At 48.6% G+C, this 21,251-nt stretch overlaps 5 protein-coding genes and 1 non-coding gene across 6 annotated transcripts; 3 read left to right on the plus strand and 3 right to left on the minus strand.

Annotated features, from left to right (window-relative positions):
* Positions 1-676: 676 nt before the first annotated feature.
* On the minus strand, positions 677-1,294 carry AFUA_6G07000 (uncharacterized protein; the record flags this gene model as incomplete). The annotated part of the gene is made up of 1 exon (XM_745500.1): positions 677-1,294. One exon carries the CDS (start codon positions 1,292-1,294, stop codon positions 677-679), a length of 618 nt encoding a protein of 205 aa, XP_750593.1.
* A 4,084-nt stretch (positions 1,295-5,378) lies between these two features.
* AFUA_6G07010 (Zn(II)2Cys6 transcription factor) lies at positions 5,379-7,525 on the minus strand (the record flags this gene model as incomplete). The annotated part of the gene is made up of 3 exons (XM_745501.2): positions 5,379-7,033; positions 7,094-7,294; positions 7,393-7,525. The coding sequence occupies 3 exons, from the start codon at positions 7,523-7,525 to the stop codon at positions 5,379-5,381; spliced, it is 1,989 nt and encodes a 662-aa protein (XP_750594.2).
* Positions 7,526-11,254: 3,729 nt separating this feature from the next.
* AFUA_6G07020 (SAM and PH domain-containing protein) lies at positions 11,255-13,781 on the plus strand (the record flags this gene model as incomplete). The annotated part of the gene is made up of 3 exons (XM_745502.2): positions 11,255-11,284; positions 11,318-11,512; positions 11,571-13,781. 3 exons carry the CDS (start codon positions 11,255-11,257, stop codon positions 13,779-13,781), a joined length of 2,436 nt encoding a protein of 811 aa, XP_750595.2.
* A 1,531-nt stretch (positions 13,782-15,312) lies between these two features.
* AFUA_6G07030 (NACHT and Ankyrin domain protein) lies at positions 15,313-19,156 on the plus strand (the record flags this gene model as incomplete). The annotated part of the gene is made up of 6 exons (XM_745503.2): positions 15,313-15,731; positions 15,797-15,861; positions 15,916-16,107; positions 16,167-16,191; positions 16,259-16,813; positions 16,885-19,156. 6 exons carry the CDS (start codon positions 15,313-15,315, stop codon positions 19,154-19,156), a joined length of 3,528 nt encoding a protein of 1,175 aa, XP_750596.2.
* Positions 19,157-19,526: 370 nt separating this feature from the next.
* Positions 19,527-19,611, plus strand: tT(CGU)2. Its single transcript is given in 2 exon segments — positions 19,527-19,562; positions 19,576-19,611. It is a non-coding gene (tRNA).
* A 48-nt stretch (positions 19,612-19,659) lies between these two features.
* Positions 19,660-21,222, minus strand: atg5 (autophagy protein 5). The gene is made up of 4 exons (XM_745504.2): positions 20,953-21,222; positions 20,757-20,899; positions 20,252-20,693; positions 19,660-20,192 (listed from the first exon to the last, which is right to left on the minus strand). Exons 2-4 carry the CDS (start codon positions 20,892-20,894, stop codon positions 19,792-19,794), a joined length of 981 nt encoding a protein of 326 aa, XP_750597.1. The 5' UTR covers positions 20,895-20,899; positions 20,953-21,222; the 3' UTR covers positions 19,660-19,791.
* Positions 21,223-21,251: the final 29 nt, after the last annotated feature.

Consider the following 21,251-nt stretch of genomic DNA (forward strand, 5'->3'; position numbering starts at 1 on the left):
GCAATAGCAAAAAACAATTACGATTTTGATTGGCAGATTATGGAATCCTTCAACATGCCAAAATATCCAGTAGCCTGGGATCGTTCCGCCAAGCTGTTGCTTTTTCAAGGCTAGAGTGAAAGGATTGATAGCTGCATGAGACTTTTTACTATTGTATATTTCCGCGCTGTTCAAACTTGTCTGAGAGGTTGGTTTCATGGTTTTACAGTGGTACTTTTGGTTGGTAGACGTGAAGACTATGCATACACACACAATTAAGCATTGATACATTCCATTCACAGTGAATTGATTGCATGATACATGCTCCGTACTACCTAGCAGCAATTGAAGAAGATATCCAACACCCCATGTCCCAGCAACAAACCAACCGGCAACCAAGAACACATAGTAGGCCCATTCTCACTTTTCCAGTGACATCAGGTAACCAGCACCAGTTGAACTCCATCTCGACATGTTCAAATCATTAGCATCGTACATCACCAGTATGTAGACGATGCTCAATATTGACATAAGAGATTGTATCATGCTCAAGAACAAGAGTCATATGCAGGGGAACGTTGTTTGCCACAACACAAATACCAACTCCCATCCAGTAATAGAAGATTCAAGCTTAACAACTGTAACGACTCGAATAAAGCACAGCTCTATTCTTCAAAAACCCTAGCCGATAAACTGGTTATTTATCTTCCGACTTGTCGGTTCTTCTCCTCTTTCCTTTCGGCGGAGGATCGAGAGACGGTGCGCGCTTAAGAGTTACTGTATGCGTAACGATGTGCTGTATGCTGAGGGATCCTTCCCGTGCGCTCCTTGGAGGCTCGGTGTATGTAAGTCTCAGTTCGAATGGAGAAAATGGAGATCGAATCGCAGAGTACGGACTGTATGGACAAGCACTTGATGGTGAGTACGGTGGAGGAAGACCCAAATGCCGTAAAGGAGCAAGGCTTCTCGTAGATTGAGGGTCTGATGCAGGTGATCGAGGCCGGATTGACCGAGGAGTCGACGTTTCTGATGTCCCGGTTGACAAAGAAGCACTAGATGCACTTGATGGGACGGATATAGGCGAAGGACGACGCCTGGTGTACGTGCATCTTGGAAAGCCAGCTTCAGCGCCATCTGAATCCATAAAGACGGGATTAAGTGCTCTAAGGAATTCTGTATAAGCTCGTGGTGGTGGAACGGACGGTCCGTTGCTTGTTGCTCGTCTGGTTGACATGGTTCTCTCCCGAAGCTCAGAGGGGAAAGTCATGCTCCTTGCAGTCCTGATGGGAGGGAGCGATGGTCTCGAAGAAGTCATCGTACTGTGGGGGGAGCAGATGAGGAGAAAGTCTCTGGTACTTGCAAGGCACTGACTTGAGAATTATCTCAAGGACTGAAGGTATCCCCAGACAATATTGGGAGGGGTGAGAGGAAGACAGCTTCACTCAATATATGACAACACGAAAGAGATCAAACGGAAGCTTGCACAAGAGAAGGAAAGTAGTGCCAAATATAGAATAAATAACAGTAAATGAGATTATGGTAAAATCCTGGGAGCGCAGGGTCGAATATTTTGATATCTCAGGCCCGAGAGTAGGTGCTATACGGCAGAATAGTTGGGTTTCAGAAATTTATGGTAAGATACCTGTATTACCGTATTAAACAGTATCAAAAGCCCTTGGCATAAGTCGTTGCTTAGCGTAGACTCTTCTCCCAGGATGGGTTTAGTGGCTAATGCATGCAAGCCACTCTTGCGCCCGCCAGCTGGTCTAAAATAGTAACAAACACCAGAAACTTACTTCTGTTACTGCCTTAGACCTTCGCCACAAAGTGTAAAAAAAGAACAGAAGCTTTCTTAACACTTCTCAGGTCAAGATACTGGACTGTGGGTAATCGGACTTCTTTTGTCGATGAGGTGCAGGCGTCTAATTGCAGATTGCTAAGTTGCTGTGAAATGCCGTCTTGAAGGGGTCAAGTGATCACATCCAACATGCGTACAACAATATAGTCTACACTATGTGCCAGAATGCTCACAAAGACGAGCGAGTGTTTTTCAAACGAGCATCATCTACACCATATGGAGGCTGCTTATACAATGCCCCGACATCTTGTTTATTGTAAGAGTCCTTGCCTCAAACCTAAGCTGGCGATAATCCCCTTGTCGCGCGCCACCTGAATCAGTACGTTTGGGGCCATGTTCGCAATTTATGTCAACTTCTCTATGTTTACAACCATTCTGTTCTCAATATCAGAGGATCTCTCCTCCACCGTGTTCATCCTCTGAAGGCGCGCGGCTCCTCCCATCTAGAAGCGCTTCCTACCATTTTGTTGTCGTCTCGAGGACATCGTTGGCTGGTGTTTCATGAGCTTAGTCGCTATCTGTCATGTTTGCTTGCCGAGGAGAGCAATTATTTCGCTCAGGCACTGAGACGCCAGCCTGGTCAGGACGCATCATTGTCCCCCTATCTTCACAAACCGATCTCATTTACGCAAGCGCCAGATTCACTCCTTATTGGTGATATTGACACGAGGGGCTTGTATAGTTTGTCATCTGATGCTTTGCAAATCATATGCGACTAGCGGAACAATGGACCCGAATTGACTGGTTATGACCCGGTTCGATCTTGAGAAGGCTTTGCGACGGGAGTCTTATCGATCGCTTTCCAAACTAGCAATGGATAAGGTCAGCCTGTTTTTGCCCCTTTGCTCCTTCGAGGCTTCCCTGGTACAGCTTTGTTGGTCTTTTCTGTTACTTGTTCACAGCCTCGTTACATCTTACTGGATATCTTAACACTCCTACGTTCTGTCCTTGTTCCTTCGCGTGTTCTAGTTCTGAGATCCGTGGCAACCTTCAAAGAGAATAAAAAAGTGAGAAATGCGATATAACAGAGACCGTCACTCAGCTGACACAAAAGCCCTAGTGACTCAAAGTCGTCCTGTCCCGGCATAGCGACTTAATGCATGTCTTCTTCTTGCATTCGATGTTCATGTCATGACAGGCCTCTGCTAGTCATCCAGGAGCATCTTCATTTGTCCGGACCATCATATTCCCGTTCCATAGAGCTTACCTTCAGAGTCTCTCTAACCTTCCAGTCTTCCGCACAGAAAGGTGACTGAGCGAACATCCCATCGATGACAGTCGATGAAGGTCTTGAACTTGATGCCTTTGAAGGTCAGTTGAAGATTGTATGTTGCAAATGTGCCAGGCGAATACATTGTACCAACCGCTTCTCAAATTGACCCTACGTTCGTTTGCCGCAAGTTTGCAAGAACAGATTCTTCCCTGAGGTCATGGTCATCGACGTTTACTGGCGATACTCCATAGCGAGCTTCCCAGGCGTCCCACTATGGATGAAGATCTTGCTACAATCACAAGCTACGCTAATGGATGCCGTAATGCCACCATCCAGCAAATACTCCATATGTTCATTGGGGTGTTGAATCAAAGAGGCCTCTTTACCTTGGAGAGATCCATGCCTTAATAATTGACGCAATGGACAACGCGACCAAGACGCTTAGATTACCGCAATGCATGAAACGATTTCATGACGCTTCGCTCCAACCCGTATCATTCGCTGCCAGTGAGAATGTCATGCCGTGTTTGCAAAAGGGATATCGAGTACAAGTACAGTCAGTACTTGGACGCAGTGGGACCTACTTCGCCAGACCATTCATGATCACACAAAAATAGGATGATTACCATATCATTTTGATTCTAAAAGACTGGCGCCTACACCCAGTCGTCTCCTTGGTTCACATAGGGAACGATACTTTAAACCCTCTTGCGTTAGACCTCAAGGAGAAGAGCCCAGACCCGTTCTTGCCTAGGACGATACTGAGAGTAAAAGCGAAGGCTACCGACAAGCGTCCACGGCACATTAAGCTAGGGAAAAGGAAAGACATGTGTTGACCGGGTACTTCGTCAAGTGGTTAGGCTACACAGACGTTACACTATGGTGGAATCTTTTGCAACTTGGAAACGCCAAAGAGCTTATCGCAGAATCTAAGCAGCGGCCTAAATAGCAAGCCAGATACTGCCGCATCGGAGAGACAGCTCTTCCCCCTACAACATCCATTGTTTTTTCTAAGTCTCAGCCCAACAGTTGCAGAATGATAATGCTTCCTTAACAGAATAACATTCGTTCAATAATTTGTTCATAACTGAATGCTCCTCTGGGAGCTATCCTTGCTCTGACCCAATCGGTTCGTCGCGGTTGTCAGTGGCTGCGTGCTGCGGCATCGGCAACCCCCATCTTCCTACCCTTTGAAGGCGAGGTCACTTCCATTTCTTTTGCGCCACGTATGCCTTTTTTTCTCCAGCTTCTCTCTTCCTAGCATGTACCCATTGCATGCTGCCTCCGGCCTCTATTGAATTCTAACCCCAGCTGCTCCTTGTGATGGCTTGGTTGGGGCCGGTAAATGGAAATCGCCATAATCATGACTTTGCTGGAGAAGGCTATGCCGCCGTGAAATCGAGGACGGAGTTTATTCTTCCTTCGCCTGCGTTTACTGGTGGGTTACTTCGCCTGAATGAGCATATCATGCTTTAGATACATGAGGCTAATGAAATAGGAATGCTACAAAAGACCGCTGTTTACCAGATAGACCGGACACCTCCTACAGAAGAACGACTAACTGCTACTTCTGCCATGACATTCACCCTATAGTACAGAAGCTGGTGGTGTGCTTGAGGTGATTTTCTAGAGGATGCCACAATCCTTTGAAAAATGTTTCTTCTGATGCCTGGGAAGTCTCACCGCACCAGTCTTCATGTCACACGAAAGTGCATTCTCCCTAATCAGCGCCGGCACAGCAACTATCTTGATGATGCAATCTCCTTCCCTGCTGATGCCTAAGTCCACCCATTAGAAGGCCCATATCACCATTCAATCCTATCTGTCATACTAGCCCTCGCCGTGTCAAGTGAGTAAGGGGTGTTCAACCTCAAGACAGACCCACGCAAGAAAGTCGACTTGAAGGATCCTGTCACGGCGGGTAAAGGTACGGTCAGAGTGTTGGACGATCAGCTAATTGTCTTATTAGCAATCGGCGAAGTTGTTCAGTTTTACATGTCGACGTCGTTTGGAGTCTCAAGGATACAACTGATTCGAACGCCTAGATGTGATTTCCTCTTAACTCTACTGTCTGCTTGACTGGCTGTTGCAGAAATAGAGGACAATATTGAGGTATCAGTTGATTGCTTTGCGAAGAAGAACAGCAAAGGACCACCGAAATCGACGGCAACAACCCTAAGAACGAGCAAATTGAAGCATCCCAATCAGAACCCCGAAACGCCTAGCCACCAATAACGCCGAATAACACCTGTCGAACTTGTGCAACGCTGCGCAACCAGGGTACAATACCGAGATCTTGGCAAAAACCCTTACTGACAACGATGTGGTTTAGATCAGCAGGTACTGCCATCCTTTTCGATTCATGACCTCTCGCCAATGGACCTTTTGCTTTTTGATTGACCTTCCAAAGTCCTCGACGCGAGGTGAATGCGCTGGTAATAATTCGTATTTTTGATCCGGAGAGGTCAGAAGAATGTTGGATTCAGCGAATGTCGGCACGTTCGGGTCATCAGCGATCCTCCAGACCTCCTCCAGCAAGCGATACATCCTACCAAAGTTGCCGAAATCGCCTAATACACCCAGAGCTTCCGCTCTTTGAGCCAGGATGTTACGGAATGAGCTGGATGGGGTGGAGAATGCCCCGGTAATCAACAATGGCCAGACCAAGGAGCGGTCGAACCCATATGGACCGGTAGGAATAAACCGTAGTACTTCTGCGACAGCAGTGACCAAGCTGATTGTGCTGATGTGGCTGCGATCAAACTCCGGCAACAAGCTGTACAGATAGATGCGAGCCGCTAACCGAAACACGGCGCTCATGTTTTTGGTAAGTTGCTCAGGATTAATGATTCCTGACGACGAGTACGGATTCTCCAGGGTCGAGTCCACGGGTTCAGTGAAATCGAGCTGCGCACCAAGGGCGGAGACGTGATTGCGCAGAGCCAAATCGTCGATAAGGCCATCTGCTTTCAACGAGTCTAGGCAAGCAATCTCTGAGATGAGATACATGATGCGGTCATCACATCCCATCAGCTCTCGGAGCCCGGAGGATGTCCCACTCAGGTGTTTTGTGCGATAGGTGTGTGAGAAATACGGGGTTGTCCGCAGCATCGTGGCGCCCAAGATGTCAATCCACGAGGCGAGCGACATGCTGAATGGAGGTTGAGTGTAAGGGCCAGTGTCCGCGAGATCGAGCTTGTTGACGAGATTTGCACCGGCTTGGAAATGCTCGTTCCAAGGAATGTCAGGGAGATAGTCTTCCAGGGAGCCCACAGAGCCGTGGAAAACGATCATCGCAAGTGTCGCATCTAAGATTTGCTCATGTCCATTGTCGCTGTTGAGCGTTCTGCACAGTTGAGACACCGCCTCATACCGGTGACGCATGATGTCATGGTCAATCTTGTCCGAACTCCGGCCATTACTGGCTTTGAGATGGATTGCGGCAACGCTCAGGCAGCAATGATAATAGGACATGTTCGTCTCTAGCGAGTGCAGAATTGCCTTTGACCGCTCTGATCCTTGCTGGTGGATATCAAGAACCGGAAAGATCAATCGCAGAACATTGTCGACGAAATGGACGAGTAGCTTTCTGTCATTCTCGCTGACTTTGTTCGAGGTTCTCAGGTAAGATGACAAAGGTACGTTCTTGAACTCAGCTACTTGGGGCAGGACATTGTGGTAGACATAGTGCTGCGGCCTCTGAAAGCCTTCTTGGGGCCATTCATAGCCAGGAGAATTGAACAGAGCCTCATGAGGCTGCGGCATGCCATAGAATCCCTGAGTAGGCACACCATTCAAAATGGTCTTGTTTTCAGTCGCAAAGGCAGCTTCAGGTCGATCGTTAGCATTAGCCGTCGACATCAAATTGGAAGCGGAAAATTGGCTGGTGTATGAGTCGTATGCCTGATACGGGTCGACAAGCACAGGTTGACTGAAATCATATCCCACAGTGACTCGAGGTGGCAGATGGCGATCGATGAAATCTGGAGTGAGCAGGTTCAGACAAAGTCGATGGACGCTCAAACTGACTGGAGCACACCCACCTTGAAGGTTGTTCTGCTTCTCCAGCACTTTCGTTTGCCTGATCCGGGCCTTGATTCGCTCTTTCTGAACCCGCCGTTGCTCTGCGCTCGCCCACCAATCCGGCCGCTTGTACTCACAACGGACGCAAAGATTGGTACAATTCTTGCAAGCAGGATGAGATTCATCACACTTCTTTCTTCGTAGGCGACAGGTGTAGCAGCCTGCACATGCTTCTCATCAGTGACACTACCCTTCACCACATCTCCGTAGCACTAGCAATCCCACAGGAGACGCGACAGGCTCTGCTTCGGGAACTGACCGGAACGCGAACGTCGAAAGAGTTTGCCACTGGGCTGTTCCTTGGACTCAGTATCTGGAACTTCATTGCTCGAGGTGCTGCTCGACCGCGAAACGAAATTTGACTGCGTACGAGGCTCGCTTGCGCCAGACATTGTTGACCTAAACAGCAACGTATCTAAAGTGATACCGCTTCAGGTGACTGACTAATTGGTATTGAGTGGTTGATTACCGTAGTGACTTCGTGGAGGCGTCGTGTCCTTCAATGCACCACGCAAGGCAATTGCGAAGGAGTCAGGTTCCTTGGAGGCGAGGCGGCTGTCGATGAAGATTGAGCCAGCTGGTGTCTAACATGATGTCTTGATATGTTCTGGAGATGAAGTCTTTATAGATTGAACACACGATAAACTATGATGCTTAGATGCTTCTATTTTTTGACGAGGAAAGCGGTAGCATGAGGGGAGCTGCAGATGGGTCGAACCGCGGGGCCAGATCTGATGCAGGACGAACGATTAGCACGGCGACTAAGGACTAAATTTGGGAACATTTACTACGCTAGTGAGGGAAAAGAGTAAGATTAACCAACATAGGCCTGGGGTTGATGGGTTTCAATTTGGAAACATGGAGACAGGGTCCCCTGTCGCTAGCATGCAGCTAGCGACTAATGCAGCGGCTGTTAAGTTGCTGAGAGTTGATAGAGCATGATACCATGATTTGCAGAGGCTCTGATTGATAGCCATCTAACCAACATATCCAGCATTCCCAGCATCTAACAACCTTTCATCGAAGCATCTCATCTGTATTGTCATCGCAATCATTAGAGTCCCGACTCGACTCCCCTGCGCGCCCTGCTTTACTGGCACATTTGCTGTCGCTGAGTCGGTCCTTGACAAGCCCTTCTCCTCTGATCCCAGTATCGATGGAATGCCATTATATCTACATAATTGGAGCAATTATTTTCCTCGCTCAAAAATGTAAGGTTATTGGTCTTTGGTCCTTTCGAATCAGGCATGATTCTTGCTGGAGGACCAACCAGCAACAGTGTCAGACGTCCTGGTTTGTGAAAAGGCGCCTGCTGCTGCATGCCAAGCTTTGGTTCCTGGAATTTGACTGGCTATGTGAAGGAGCCATCAGCGGTTCGGCAGGGTTAGCGTATACACTCAAAGATAGAAAGTGGCCATTGAGAACATCCAAATATTGAAGAAGTGGATCATGGGTTCCTGGATCAAGTGTGTCTGAATACCTTAATTAGTAACATTTAACCGCCAGTTTTGAAAGCTAATTCTGCATAATTGCTTAATTCGGCGGTAAAGTATGTTAAATCTGAGCTGAAATTTAGGTAAATAGACGCGGAGGTGGAGTTTTGCTCTTTAGTCTCCTTTGGCCATTCGTTTTGTCGAGTACACTGTGTCCAGTGTTTGTCCTAACCGCCATGATTTAGTCGACTTAACAGCAGATTTTACTATTAATAACTCTCTGACTTGATCGATTAGTGACGTCGCCTGCCAAATCTCCCCACGACCCTACAACAATCGAGTATTGCTCAGCACGCACTCAACCCCAGCGCGAATCCATACATAATTAGCAACACTTCTGCAGATAGTTGATGAATTCCCCCTTAGTCAATAGAATCTCAGCATTACGATCTTTCTCGTCAATCATGTTTTAGGTTGGCTGTTGTTGCAAAATCCCAATTCATCTTCTGCCGACAACTGGATAGACGCTGGGGTTTGGAGCCCTTGGATACAGAGACGTTAGCATTCGACACCTCTGATGTATTTGGGGATAGGTAGTGTCAGCAATTTTTAGCGAGGCTTCTTCTGTTTATTCTTTCGGACCACTTATGGTCTCAGGACCCGCTAATGAATCCTGATGAATCTGATAGGCCAACAATAGCGTACTCGATCGTCCCTTCACATGGATAGGCATTCACGGATGCCCGTAAGGACAATTACTATTATCCCGCTCAGGTGGTAGTCTGGTTTCACCTCATACTATGAGGACCTCCTTGCTATGAGCAGCTATTTTCTATGTTAACGACTGTTACACCATGTTCTGCCTTGGGCCAAGAGTATTTACGCATAAATTACAAAAGTAGTATAAGATAAGTATAAAGGAAAGGCTCATGCAGCAGTGTATGTTAATAGTGTCTGATCCAAAATTACTCAACAAGTCAAAAAGAGAGTGTAGGAGAACCATAACCATCACACTATCTTCTTCATGAACCATTTATTCCATGAGAGTATTCCTTGATAAAGGAATGGGTGCCAATTTTACTTAAAAACATGTACACTGCTGAGACCATTGAGTTGATGTAACAAACAGGATCTGTGCGAAAAGGTCATTCATTGATCGACATATTTCATCGGCATTACTATAGTCCTCATGCTCGATCCTTGGGTGAGGTTGTCATGGGGAACTAATGCTTTATATCTAAGGATCCCCTACTTATGGTTGTAAGAATGACAAGACTGCAGTCTGGAGAGCAAAAGAGGGGAAAGGGGAACGGTCAGGTGTTTTATAGATTCTGCATGTGTCAAAACCTAGCACACCGACTCCCTAGGTCAGATCCCTTATCTTCGCTCACAGCATGGTGGGTTGGAAGGTTATGTAGAGCGGCAAGACCTGTCACTTTGACTTCCAGGCTTGCGCATACCGCATCATCTCACGGCCATGTGACCGCTGGCTTTTTCCTGAACTCACTGGATCAGGAAATAGGGAGCAAGTACCATTTTGCCCGTATGGTGTGCTTTATAGCACTTTTCTTGATTATCTTCTGCCACTTGATTTCCTCTTGTTTTCCTCCCTCGGAATTGTAGGTGAGCCATTTTGAAAAACTCGTTAACACGAGACTACCTCAGTACCTCACCGGCGCTTCATTTCTTTCCGAGATGAGGCATATAATGATTGGCATCGAATATTCGACCATTTTCAGGTAGTGGGCATACTAAGACACTTCCGTAGAATGCTACAGCAACGAATGGATGAGAACCGGTTGTGCGCAAAAGTCAGGGTGAGGGGTAGAGACAGAGCCTTCTACGACTGGTGCAATAGGAAGTCTAGCAAAGTAGTAAAAGTACTATTCCAAGAACATTTAATCGTCGATAACGTAGTCTAATCTGACTTAATTGTCTTCAAGTATCTATATTTATCACACTTGAGCGCACTTCATATGATTTAGTGGCAGAAAATGTGACTAAGTCAAGGTTTACTGCCTTAGTGCCGTTTGTTAGCAGCCATCACAGCAGTAGCGTCATCCCTCTGAGCCTGTTATCGTCTGTTTCTTTCTTTCCCCGTGTGCCTTGACCTTGAACCTTCTAACCAACCAGAACGAGCAGTTCATGATGGGCGCTTCCTCAGTCCACTGGTGCACTTCAATTTCCTGTGGAGCAGCGAATGAGAGCCCACAACTCCATCAGTCCCACGTATCCCAGGGCTTCCGTCTTCATGCAGCTGTAGGTCAAAATCGTCACATTCCTTCTGGAAAATACCCATTCAGATGGACTATTCTGTAGTCACGGATAGATTAGATCCCTCTCTTCTCGCTGCTGGTGGCTTGTTCTTTTTTTGTCTCATCGTCAGAAGAGAGATTCCATTGCCGCCCGTATACGTACATATACTCGCCAACCGCCCCTCCCAAGTTTCGAGTTTCACCGTCAGTATACCTACTAATTTTAACATCAGCTAGTAAGGGGTCCAGGGCGCTTATCTTCTAGCCTCCATCATATTCATCCGCCTTCTGTTTCCTACTAATACTCTCGACGTTTCTCAACCCCCATAAAGGTCAGTCCTTCTTGACGGGGCCATAAGCTGCTGAGTTGGATTGAAGACGATCGTTGGCTGGTCCACGGAGCTTTGAGCTCTCAAGTCTTCTGACATCCACAATGGTATGTTCTCTATTTATGTGCTGGATGGTATGAAGGAGCATTGACTAATTGTGCTCAAAGGCCACCAAAACTGCTACCCAGCCGAATCAAGCGACCCTTCAGTTGCTTCAAAGCCATGACAAACCACCTTATCCACAGTCCCACTCTCCACATCCTCCGTCAATTTCAGATACCACGGAGATCCTGGATACGGACTTTGAATCTGATGCCTACGAGGACTTATCCTTTGGTTCAGGGCACAGAAGCTCCGGATCTGTAAGGATCTCACCATGAGCCAGTTGTTAGTGATGAGATTGACTAATGAAATCATCAGCTTGCCGGCAGTGTGACGACTGCCTCCACCCCAGATGAGATTAAGACGCCGGACTCCACGGGACTTACAGGCTTCCACTTCCATATCGATGAGAACCCAGTGGCAGGTCCTGTCGGACCACACCTTTTCCTACTTTCGACCGATGCGTCGGCGTTGAAGGAGCAGTCTGTGGAGGTTGAGTTGGTTACGGAAGATGCTCCGCTCAGTGCCGCAATTCCCATCTACAGTCCCGTCTTGAAGCCGGAACCCGAGAGACGGGATACTCCAGTTCCGCTGAATTCCAAGACGTCCACGCCCACGCCGAATGACCCTACCCCAGAAGAGCCGTCGAACTCCAATGTCGCCAGTTGGTCACCTCAAGATGTGGTCATGTGGATGCTCCAACTCGGGTTCGAGGAGAGCATCGTGGAGAAGTTCTTCATTAATGACATCTCGGGTGCGATCCTTCTTGAGCTCGAGGCCAACGACCTCAAAGAACTCGATATTCAGTCTTTTGGGAAGCGCCACCATTTAATGAACTGCATACGACAGCTGAAAAGTAGTGCGTCGATGCCTGGCGGCGATATACAGGTTACTTGGGATCCTTCATCTCGCGAAGACAACTCGACTCCAAAAACCACAGCTGCTGATGTTGGAACCAATTGCTGTACAAGCCCAGTCACCGACGAAGAAAGGCCGGACTCCGGAAACAAACAGCACAAGCACCGCCGCCGCCGTCGTCACAAGCGCCAACAGGGGTCCGATATTGTACCCGAGGATTCTGTCTCCATTGTTGCTATCGAGCAACTGTTGCCCCGAATGCACATGTGCTCTAAGGGAGAGAATTGTCGCAAATGGCAGAAGCAACAAGCAAAGTTGACTCGCTTGGCCAGGGGTCTTCCGATCGAGTCACTCAGTGGTGGTGTCACTATCACAGGTGACCCAGGGAACGCTGCTACGGCACAAACGCTAGCCAAGACGCCCAAATCTGATGTGACACCATCCCTCATTGCCTCGTCCGACGTTCTGGGGCCCCATCAGGCCCCCGATCTTCAGCTCTCCAAGGAGAAATTGAGCGATGTACAACCCAGAGATCCCCAGGAGAACGTACGCAACTTCTTGAACTTCCAGCGCCTGAGCAGACTTCAACCAGTGAACGATCCTGCCACTCCTCCCAGGGAATTTTTCCCGTCCCCTGAGTCCGACTCACCTGGAAAGGCGAGTCTCGCTGAGAACCTTCGGCATCTCCCTAAGCTTCGAATTCCTAGCACTCATATCTCGTTTGCGAGCTCAAGCCGATCTCCCAACTACTCGGCCCAGCGCACCGTTACTCCATCTATTCTGCGCAAGCAGCAGTCGTTCAGTCAACCAAATCCTCAATCGTCCCCGCACACGTATTCTTCTTCAGCTTCCCCCTCTGACTTCTATCGGCAAGATCCTCATTATGGGCAAGATACACCGTTCTCCGAAATGGACATCCCTATCACGGCCATCCACCTGGGCCCAGTCGAACGCAACTGCTCACAGTCGGTCCCACCGAATATGCGTTTTGGGCATCACATGGGGGATCCAATTCCTCGGCCGGCATCCACAAAGGTTGAAAATCATCGTAGACGGCCTTCTCATAACAACAACCCTGCGCTCTGTCCTCTGGACGAACTCGAGGCTCTCGGACCCATTGATACTCCCGAAGATCTCGATCGGACGCCCCGAGCTGCTCACTGCAAGACCCCCTTCAGCCCCGATGGTCCCCACGCCAATGATATTATTCACAGTGGCTGGATGAAGAAGCGAAAAACGACCCGTCTGCTGCGTCATGAATGGGAGGACCACCACTTCACCCTACGGGGTACTCAGCTTGCCATGTACCCGGATGAAGACGCTTCTCGACGCGACTCGAAGGCCCTTGAATACATCGATGTGGATGACTATGCCGTTGCCTGCTCATCTCTGGCTTCCAGTTCCAAGTTAACCGCCGCTTTCAAGAAGACTGTTCTGAAGCGCAGGGACAACACTCAAGGCGAAGCTGCGTTTGCTTTCTGCTTGATCCCCTCACCAAACGCCGGTAGCGACCGCAAGAGCTTCTTCAATCAGGCTGCTAAGACGCACCGTTTTGCTGTCAAGACCCGGGAAGAGCGCATTGACTGGATGAGAGAGCTGATGCTTGCCAAGGCACTCCGGCGAGGCCGAGAGAGCGGGGCCACTCTAAATCTAAACGGCAACCCTCTCTAACTGTATGACTACAACAGTCTCTACACGTTATTTTCTCTATCTGATTTTGATATACCCCTCTGAGATGCTTTTGTGTTTCTGCCTTCCCACCGTTTCTTTAGCTGAGTTTCCTTTATCTTGTTTCATGCCTTGACTGTTTCCACGCAAAGATCATGACATGACGAATCTCCTTGACAATCCGGTGGCTTTCTGCGTTGTGTATTATGCATTCAAGCATCACTCCTTTTGTCAACCCTCGGGAAGATATATGACTAGAACGGATACATCTCGGTCGGCTGGGCTCACGCCCTAGCCTGCTGTGTCGGTTATGCATAATGTTGGTGGCAGTTTAAGCCGGTTCTTATACTGTTTCACAGGGTCTTTTTTTCGCAACAGGTACGTCTAGGTGTATATGAGACGCAAATATCTATTTTTGGATATGCAACCTCCAACGTGTCCCTAACCAAAGCGCGCCGTAAGATATGACTAAATTAAGTCCTGAAGCGGCATACAGCCTTTACTGAAAAATCAACGAGATACCTAGTGAATGATAGAGAACTTGGCTGGTAACCGGCGCAACAGCCAACATCCGTTATTTTATCGACTAGCAATTGGCTGCTCTTTGAAGTGAGCGTGACCATACTGCAGGTGCCACGCCCTAGTACGATAGAAGCCCTTCTAAACGAGTGGATCTGTCCAGGTGAGCCAATCTCCAACAGGAGGAGATTATGCCAGTTTCTGCTTTTATCACTTACGCTTCCAGGATCTCTGCATTCATTGGTTGCGCATGGGACTGTCAGTCCCAGCGCGGCGCTTAACAGCTGGCGGGGAGTGGAGGGCGCAGAACAATGGGCGTTCATCGTTGCTACGCCGCAGGGGAAGTCTAGCAGTTCCCCCGCTTCTACCTATGGATCCATCGGATGATTCTCGATAACGCCTCAAATCTTGGACAGGGAGCTAGAGTAATGGTTGTTGATTTGGTTACTCGTTAGGACTTCAAGGTTTGCTGTAGGAGTAAGCAGTACTTGGGAAAGACGCTTGTCATACACAAGTAAAACTGGAACGACGAAATTGGGAACTGCGCTGTCCATTACTCCGTGGAGTCATTAGAAGAGACCTTACTATCAGTACGAGGCACAGCATCCAAGAGCAAGGGTTCTGTGCCGGAAATATCAGTGTAGCCAATAGACACAGCTTTGTGTGTGATCGTCCACTGGACAGTACATTTCAGCGGCTGGGGAGCAAGAGGGGAAACATGTGTCAGAAGTTTAGAACCACTGAAAGTGTAGACGGCTGGAAACGCTATCTGATCCTTGTTACAGTTAAGATCTTAAATGTCTTGATATGATCTGAGAGAAATCAAGGCTAATTGGCCATAAGCTCCTTTCGTCTCGTTTCAGTCAGGAGAGTACTCTCGATGTCGGCCACAACCATCAAATAAAGACTACCCACATCAACCTCAAGGTCTGAACCTCCATTAAAACATCCAGTCTTTTCTTCGCATCGATGTCAATATTCCTCAGACTATTGAGCCGATAGAGCAGTTGAGGAAATGGATAAGAGCAGAGTCGAACGGAATGCACGAATGACCGTCCGGACCATCCGAGAAGATCTCGCCCAAGTGGCCCAATCCACACGAATCGTCATCCGCTGTCTGAGTAGCGGTCGCGATGCTCATGATTCGGCGGCAAAGGCTCTTTCAGTGTTAATAGACATCCTAGATTGTCTACACCGGGTCAGAGACCAGATCAGCTGGGGCGAGGAGAAATGGCTCGTGGAACCCGCCCGGCTCAACGCCCTCGCCGAGGTGATCGTATGGTTTGGGACCACGCTCAGGTCTATCGAGTTCTACTTCCAGCCAGGCGGTGTGAGTGTGTACTACTTTAGGAAGCATCTACTCGGCGGCACTTTTCTTCCGCGTCTGGAGCAGTATAAGATCCTACTGTTGCTGGCGATGCAGCCTGATTCGAGGTTGGTTGCGCTCACAGTGCTGATGTTAGGACATCCTGAGCTAACTGCATGGATTTATCCGATAGTGAGCGGGCTTCTCTGGATCGAGAGATCAGAAACAATCTTAGGATGTGTCAGGATGTGGAATCTGGTTCGCTTCTCTGTTGCTCCTTGGTGCTGTTCATTGGTTGCTGACTTCATATAGGACCTAAAGTCGACCTACAATTCGAGGAAGATGCCCTTGGTATCACAAGTCGGTTATCTTCAGAGCACTTCATCACTCTCGCAGATTTATGCAATCGACGACTTCAAGGAACTGGTCGCTGGATCTTAGACAATCCGCAATACAAACAATGGCTCCTGGGCTCTTTCCGGACATTGTACTGTGTTGGTCCTCGTAAGTAGTTTTGCGCTTTTTGCGCTTTTGCTCCAGTGCTGATTGCTTGTTTTGGACAGCCGGCGTGGGAAAGACCTTCATATCGTGAGTTTGGTCCTCCAAGGGATGACCCAAGAAGGAAAGAATGAGAGAAATGCTGATTAATGATTAGTTCTGTTATCATCGACTCCCTACAGAGGACTTTCACTTCTCCCAACGTTGCAACGGTGTTCGTCTTTTGTCAAGACGAGAAGGAGAAGGAACAAACATCCTTGGATCTTCTCCAAAACATCCTCGCGCAACTCGTTTATCGTAAACGCAGTCTTTCCTACGCGACTTCGTCTCTTTATTATTCTGAGTCGCTGACGAAAGGGAGAGCGTCACCCAAAGCCTACCAGAATGCTATTCGCGCTGAGGTGAATCGATTTTCAAAAGTCTTCTTCATCGTTGACGGCCTGGACGGGTTCTCCGACAAAGAGCGTATCCTGACTCGACTTCAGAAGCTTCCCGAGCAAGCACAACTGCTTGTCACCTTGCGAGAGATAAATCAGATTGATAGTGATTCGGGATATGTGAGAGTCGTGCCCTCACCAGAAGATCTCCAACTCTACGCTCTATCTCGGATACAGAACGACCCAGGTCTTAAGAGCCTCTGTAATGACGGGCCTGCCGGCGTTGAAATGTGCCAAGAGGTTGTCCGCTTGGTGATGGAAAAAAGCCATGGTGTGTAAGTAACTCAGATCGGTCCTTGATCTGTTTAGCCGGACATTTCTTGGCTAATCGCGGGTGTCCATACAGATTCCTCTTAGCGAAGATACATCTGGACCTACTGGCGAGATATACAGATAAAAGTCTGCTTGAAAGGGCTGTTATGCATCTACCAGAGAGCTTGAGCGAGGCATATGGTGAGGCAATGAAACAGGTTGTGAGCCAGAATCCAACTGCCACTCGCCATGTATACTGGACATTGTATGCCTATCGGCCACTCACTGTCGCAGAACTCAAGGCTGCTACTCAAAGCAAGATTGCTAGTGAAGACAAAGATGAATTAGTCAGTTTTGAGCAGTCTTTGCAGACCCAGAGCGCAGGCCTTCTGACGGTGGATGCCGTGACGGGCACCGTTCGCTTCGTACATAAGACTGCAAAGGAATACTTAAATGGAACAGCGGCTCGTGTATTCTTCCCCTCTGCTCAAAGAGATATTGCGGAGGTTTGTCTTACGGCAATCATCCCGGATGAGGTTGTCGACGACTGCTACTATATCGGAGGGACCACTCCTCGCAACTCGAGCGGCGGCTTCCTCAGCTACGCCGCCACATACTGGGGCTATCATGCGCGCGAGGTAACAGAAGACGAACAAGCAATCCAGGTGTTGATCAAGACATTTCTCAACAAACTCCTCTGGAGGCGACCCCCTATCAAGGGTTTGATCAGGAACAAGTGTTTGCCAACTGAGCTGGGCCTGGGAAAATATCCCGATGACTGGAGTGCGCTGCATATCCTATCCTTTTTCGGTATTTCTGGTAAGTTCAAGCGCCTGTTGGTGCAAGGCGCTCAAATCGATGCCAACGACAACTCGCTGAAAATCACGCCCTTGCACTGTGCTGCCTATCGAGGCAATGATGAAATGGTAGACTTTCTGCTTGAAAACGGCGCTGATGGCAATGCAACCACCAATAATGGCAGCACGGCATTACACCTCGCCACGGAGCGCGGGAATAGAAAGTCGATGAAGTTGTTGCTTTCACGACATGTCAATGTACAAGTCGCCAATGAAAAGGGCGAAACTGGGCTGCAGGTGGCTGTTGGTACCACAGCCGACGAAGCGACCGTTCCCTTACTCATCAAGAACAAGGTGGACGTGAATATTAGAAACATTCGTACTGGTGACACGGCTCTCCATCTAGCTGTCGAATGGAAAAGGCCTCGAATAATTCTTTTCCTTCTTGATAAGGGCGCAACAATTGATATGACAAACGAGGATGGCTTTACACCCCTGCAACTAGCCGCGAAACTGGACAACTGCGAGGCAGTTGCGTTGCTCCTTCAGCGTGGTGCCCAGGTCGAAGCGCGGTCTCTCTCCGGGCTCACAGCTTTACAACTAGCAGCCCATGAAGGTCACTGGGTTGCATTTGACCTGTTGCTTATCGGTGGTGCCGACATCAACTCTTGGAATAAGGAGGGTGAAACCTTGCTTCACGAAGAAGCGAGGAAGTCTCGCAACGTATCAACTGCCGCAAAGCTACTCGCCCAAGGGGCAAATATCGAAGCTCGTACGTCACAAGGCTATACACCGCTCCAGTGTGCAGCCATTTCAGGAAACCTAAACATGTTCAAGTTCCTGCTCAGCAAGGGAGCCAAAATAGACGTGGAAACGGCAAAAGGCGAGTCCCTGCTTCATATTACTCCACCAATAAACAATGACTGTCTCGAAATCCTCAAGATTGCCCTCGACCATGGTCTCGATGTGAAGGCGATCTCCAGTCAGGGTTGGATGCCGCTACACCAGGCAGTGTATATAGGGACAGGCGTGTCAGACCTTGCCTTCGATAAGACCTCTGACTATATCATTCTTCTCTTGAGTTATGGAGCAGACATCAATTGTCAGACTACTTCGGCTTACGCGGAGACCGCGCTTCATCTGGCAGTCATGGCCATCAACCCGAACACATCTCTGGTATCGCTCCTTCTAAAACTCGGCGCCGACATCAACGCCATGACCAACGAAGGAAAAACTCCCCTTCATCTTGCTGCCGAACGCGGCCGAGAATCAATCTTTCGAGTCCTCATCCAGGCGGGCGCTGACATATCCCTGGAAGTGCCAGACAGTGCGAAAGCGATTGATGGGCGTGGCACGGGCGGCGGAAACACTGCCCTTGACCTAGCACGCAAGAATCCTTTCAATGCTCTGTGGCTGGACGATCATGGTCAGCTCCGCCCAGAGCCAAAAGTCAAGCGACGAGACAGCGTCGAGACTATCATCGAGGAGGAATTCAATGATGATGTTTCGGAGGATGAGACAGGCGAGTCGACGCTCGTTGGGAGCGATCAGCCTTATATTTTGGTTTAGCACATACTCTTTCTCTCTCTCTCTTTTTCCCTTTCTGTCACAATTTTTGGTCCTCTCCATCTAGCGGGCGCGCAAGTACATCTCTACCGTCGGTTCACTGGTGCCGATTATGATACCCATATCACGCATGCACGTACAGCTCATCGAGCCAGTATAAAGGATCGACTGTAGCATATGCAATAAAAATTTTTGTCATAAAGTCGCTTTAAGTATATAAGTCTCATATCGCATAGGTACCTACCTTGTTCATGTCCATTTGTGATGTGATGGTGAATCTACATCTCTAGAGGATAATCATCGTCCAAACCTAGTTTCAGTGAATGAGAATCCATCATAAATTAATGAACTTACCCCCCCCACCTAACGAATTGCACCTATAGCTCAGTGGTAGAGCGTTCCACTCGTATGGTGTACGACCTATGGAAAGGTCCGCGGTTCGATCCCGCGTCGGTGCATTTTTTCTATTTTTCAATTTTATTTTTCATTGATTCAGGATGTTAAATAGTATGTTTCTTTCGATTTAAAGGCAAATTTATCTGTGTATTTGGTGTTCGGTCCGTATGCAAGGTCTATCATTATTAGAGACGGAATCTAGCTAGATCAACCAGTCGCAATAGCAAACACATGATTCCAGATCATCCCATCATTCTAATAACAATATACACCCATCCATCCCCATACGCGCAACTCCTTACTAGCTCCTCGATCGGCGCTGACATTGGCACCGCCGCGCCGTGGAGAACTGGCTTCGCCAGAACAGGAGTTCTCCGACTGGGAAAGAGGTTGGGAAGTAGCGAGTGCAACGCCGAGCCTAGAGTCTGGACTTGCGTGGCGGGGCTATGCCGTAGATTGGTGGATTGACTCGTATTCGTTGTGGCTGGTATATTGGGTGGCAGCGGAGACTGGACGACCTTGAGCGACGGGGAGCCCGAATCTGGGGATAGGGGGAGGAAAAAGCGGATTGGGACGTTGCGGAATGGTTGATTCGGTGGGGGGAGGAGGATATTCGAGATGCGTTGGAAGGAGAGGAGATCCACTACTTATCGTTAACATGCTGAAGCGTAGATCGGGCTATAATGAAAGCTTGTGAAATACCGTCTTGCACGGCCTGCCATAACCCGGCCGAGTCCTCTTTGGAGAGAGTCATGATTCCCTTGGCAGTGCCGTTACGGAGAAAATCCGCCTCTTTGACGCTGTTGATGAACGCGTCGTGCATGACCATGCCGTCTGCGTCGAGTCGTACGAGCTCTTCGTCGGGCCAGTCGCTGAAATGCACCGTCAGCCGCCAGGGGAGCGTATCGTTCAGGCTGCTGGTGGGATGGTCTGTTTCGTCTACTCTTGTCCCCTTGGATGCGGGGTCTGCGCCCGCGTAAAGGTCATACAGCAACCCGACGGGGAGGTGCCATTTCAGCGGGACTCCTTCGAAGGAGAACCAGCCCTCGTGGGGTTGCGAGTTGGGTTCAATTAGTGATGGTGAGAAGAAGGCTCTTAACCTGGGTAATAATGATGGTAGATAAGAGATTCGCGGACAAGCGATCTAATATATGTTAGCTTCGAATACATGGTGGTAATCTAGAGCTTGTCGAGGAGGGATCGTTACAAGATAGGGGTCAGTCTGGTCATATGTTCGACTCTCTGATGAAGCAAGCGTTATCTGCAATGGCAGTTTTCCATCCCATACAGCTCTCTGGATGCTGCTAAGAGAAACTTGATTTTCCATCATTGAGGATGTTCTCATCCGTCCTGCAACAAGTCAGCATGAAGCCTGAAACACTTGAGAGCCATGCGGATGGTACCTAGTCTGTAGCGCCTGGAGATAGCCAAACACCGCTTTATTTAGGACAGTGTAGATCGATTTAGTCTACATATACTTCTAGCATTGAGAGACGAAAGCACAGCCCCGCAGCAAGAACAAAACCATTATTGACAGCGTTCGACGAGCTTGCAGTCTTCATAGCATCTTCACTCAGTCAAAAGCTTGGCCCCAGTTCAAGATAAAGCTGAAAAGCCGAGGACTAGGGGGCATGATATGACTGCAAGGATGATGGAGATGATGTTGTTTGGCAGATAGTGAGGGATTACCAGAACGGGTATA

Source organism: Aspergillus fumigatus, chromosome 6, assembly GCF_000002655.1.
Source record: "Aspergillus fumigatus Af293 chromosome 6, whole genome shotgun sequence".
NCBI classification, from domain to species: domain Eukaryota; kingdom Fungi; phylum Ascomycota; class Eurotiomycetes; order Eurotiales; family Aspergillaceae; genus Aspergillus; species Aspergillus fumigatus.

Coding starts and splice junctions, on each gene's coding strand:
- atg5 (XM_745504.2), bottom strand. CDS start 20,894: ATGAGAACATCCTCAATGATGGAAAATCAAGTTTCTCTTAGCAGCATC. Junction 20,694..20,756: donor ACCAGACTGACCCCTATCTT/GTAACGATCCCT, acceptor AACATATATTAG/ATCGCTTGTCCGCGAATCTC. Junction 20,193..20,251: donor ATGGCAGGCCGTGCAAGACG/GTATTTCACAAG, acceptor AACGATAAGTAG/TGGATCTCCTCTCCTTCCAA.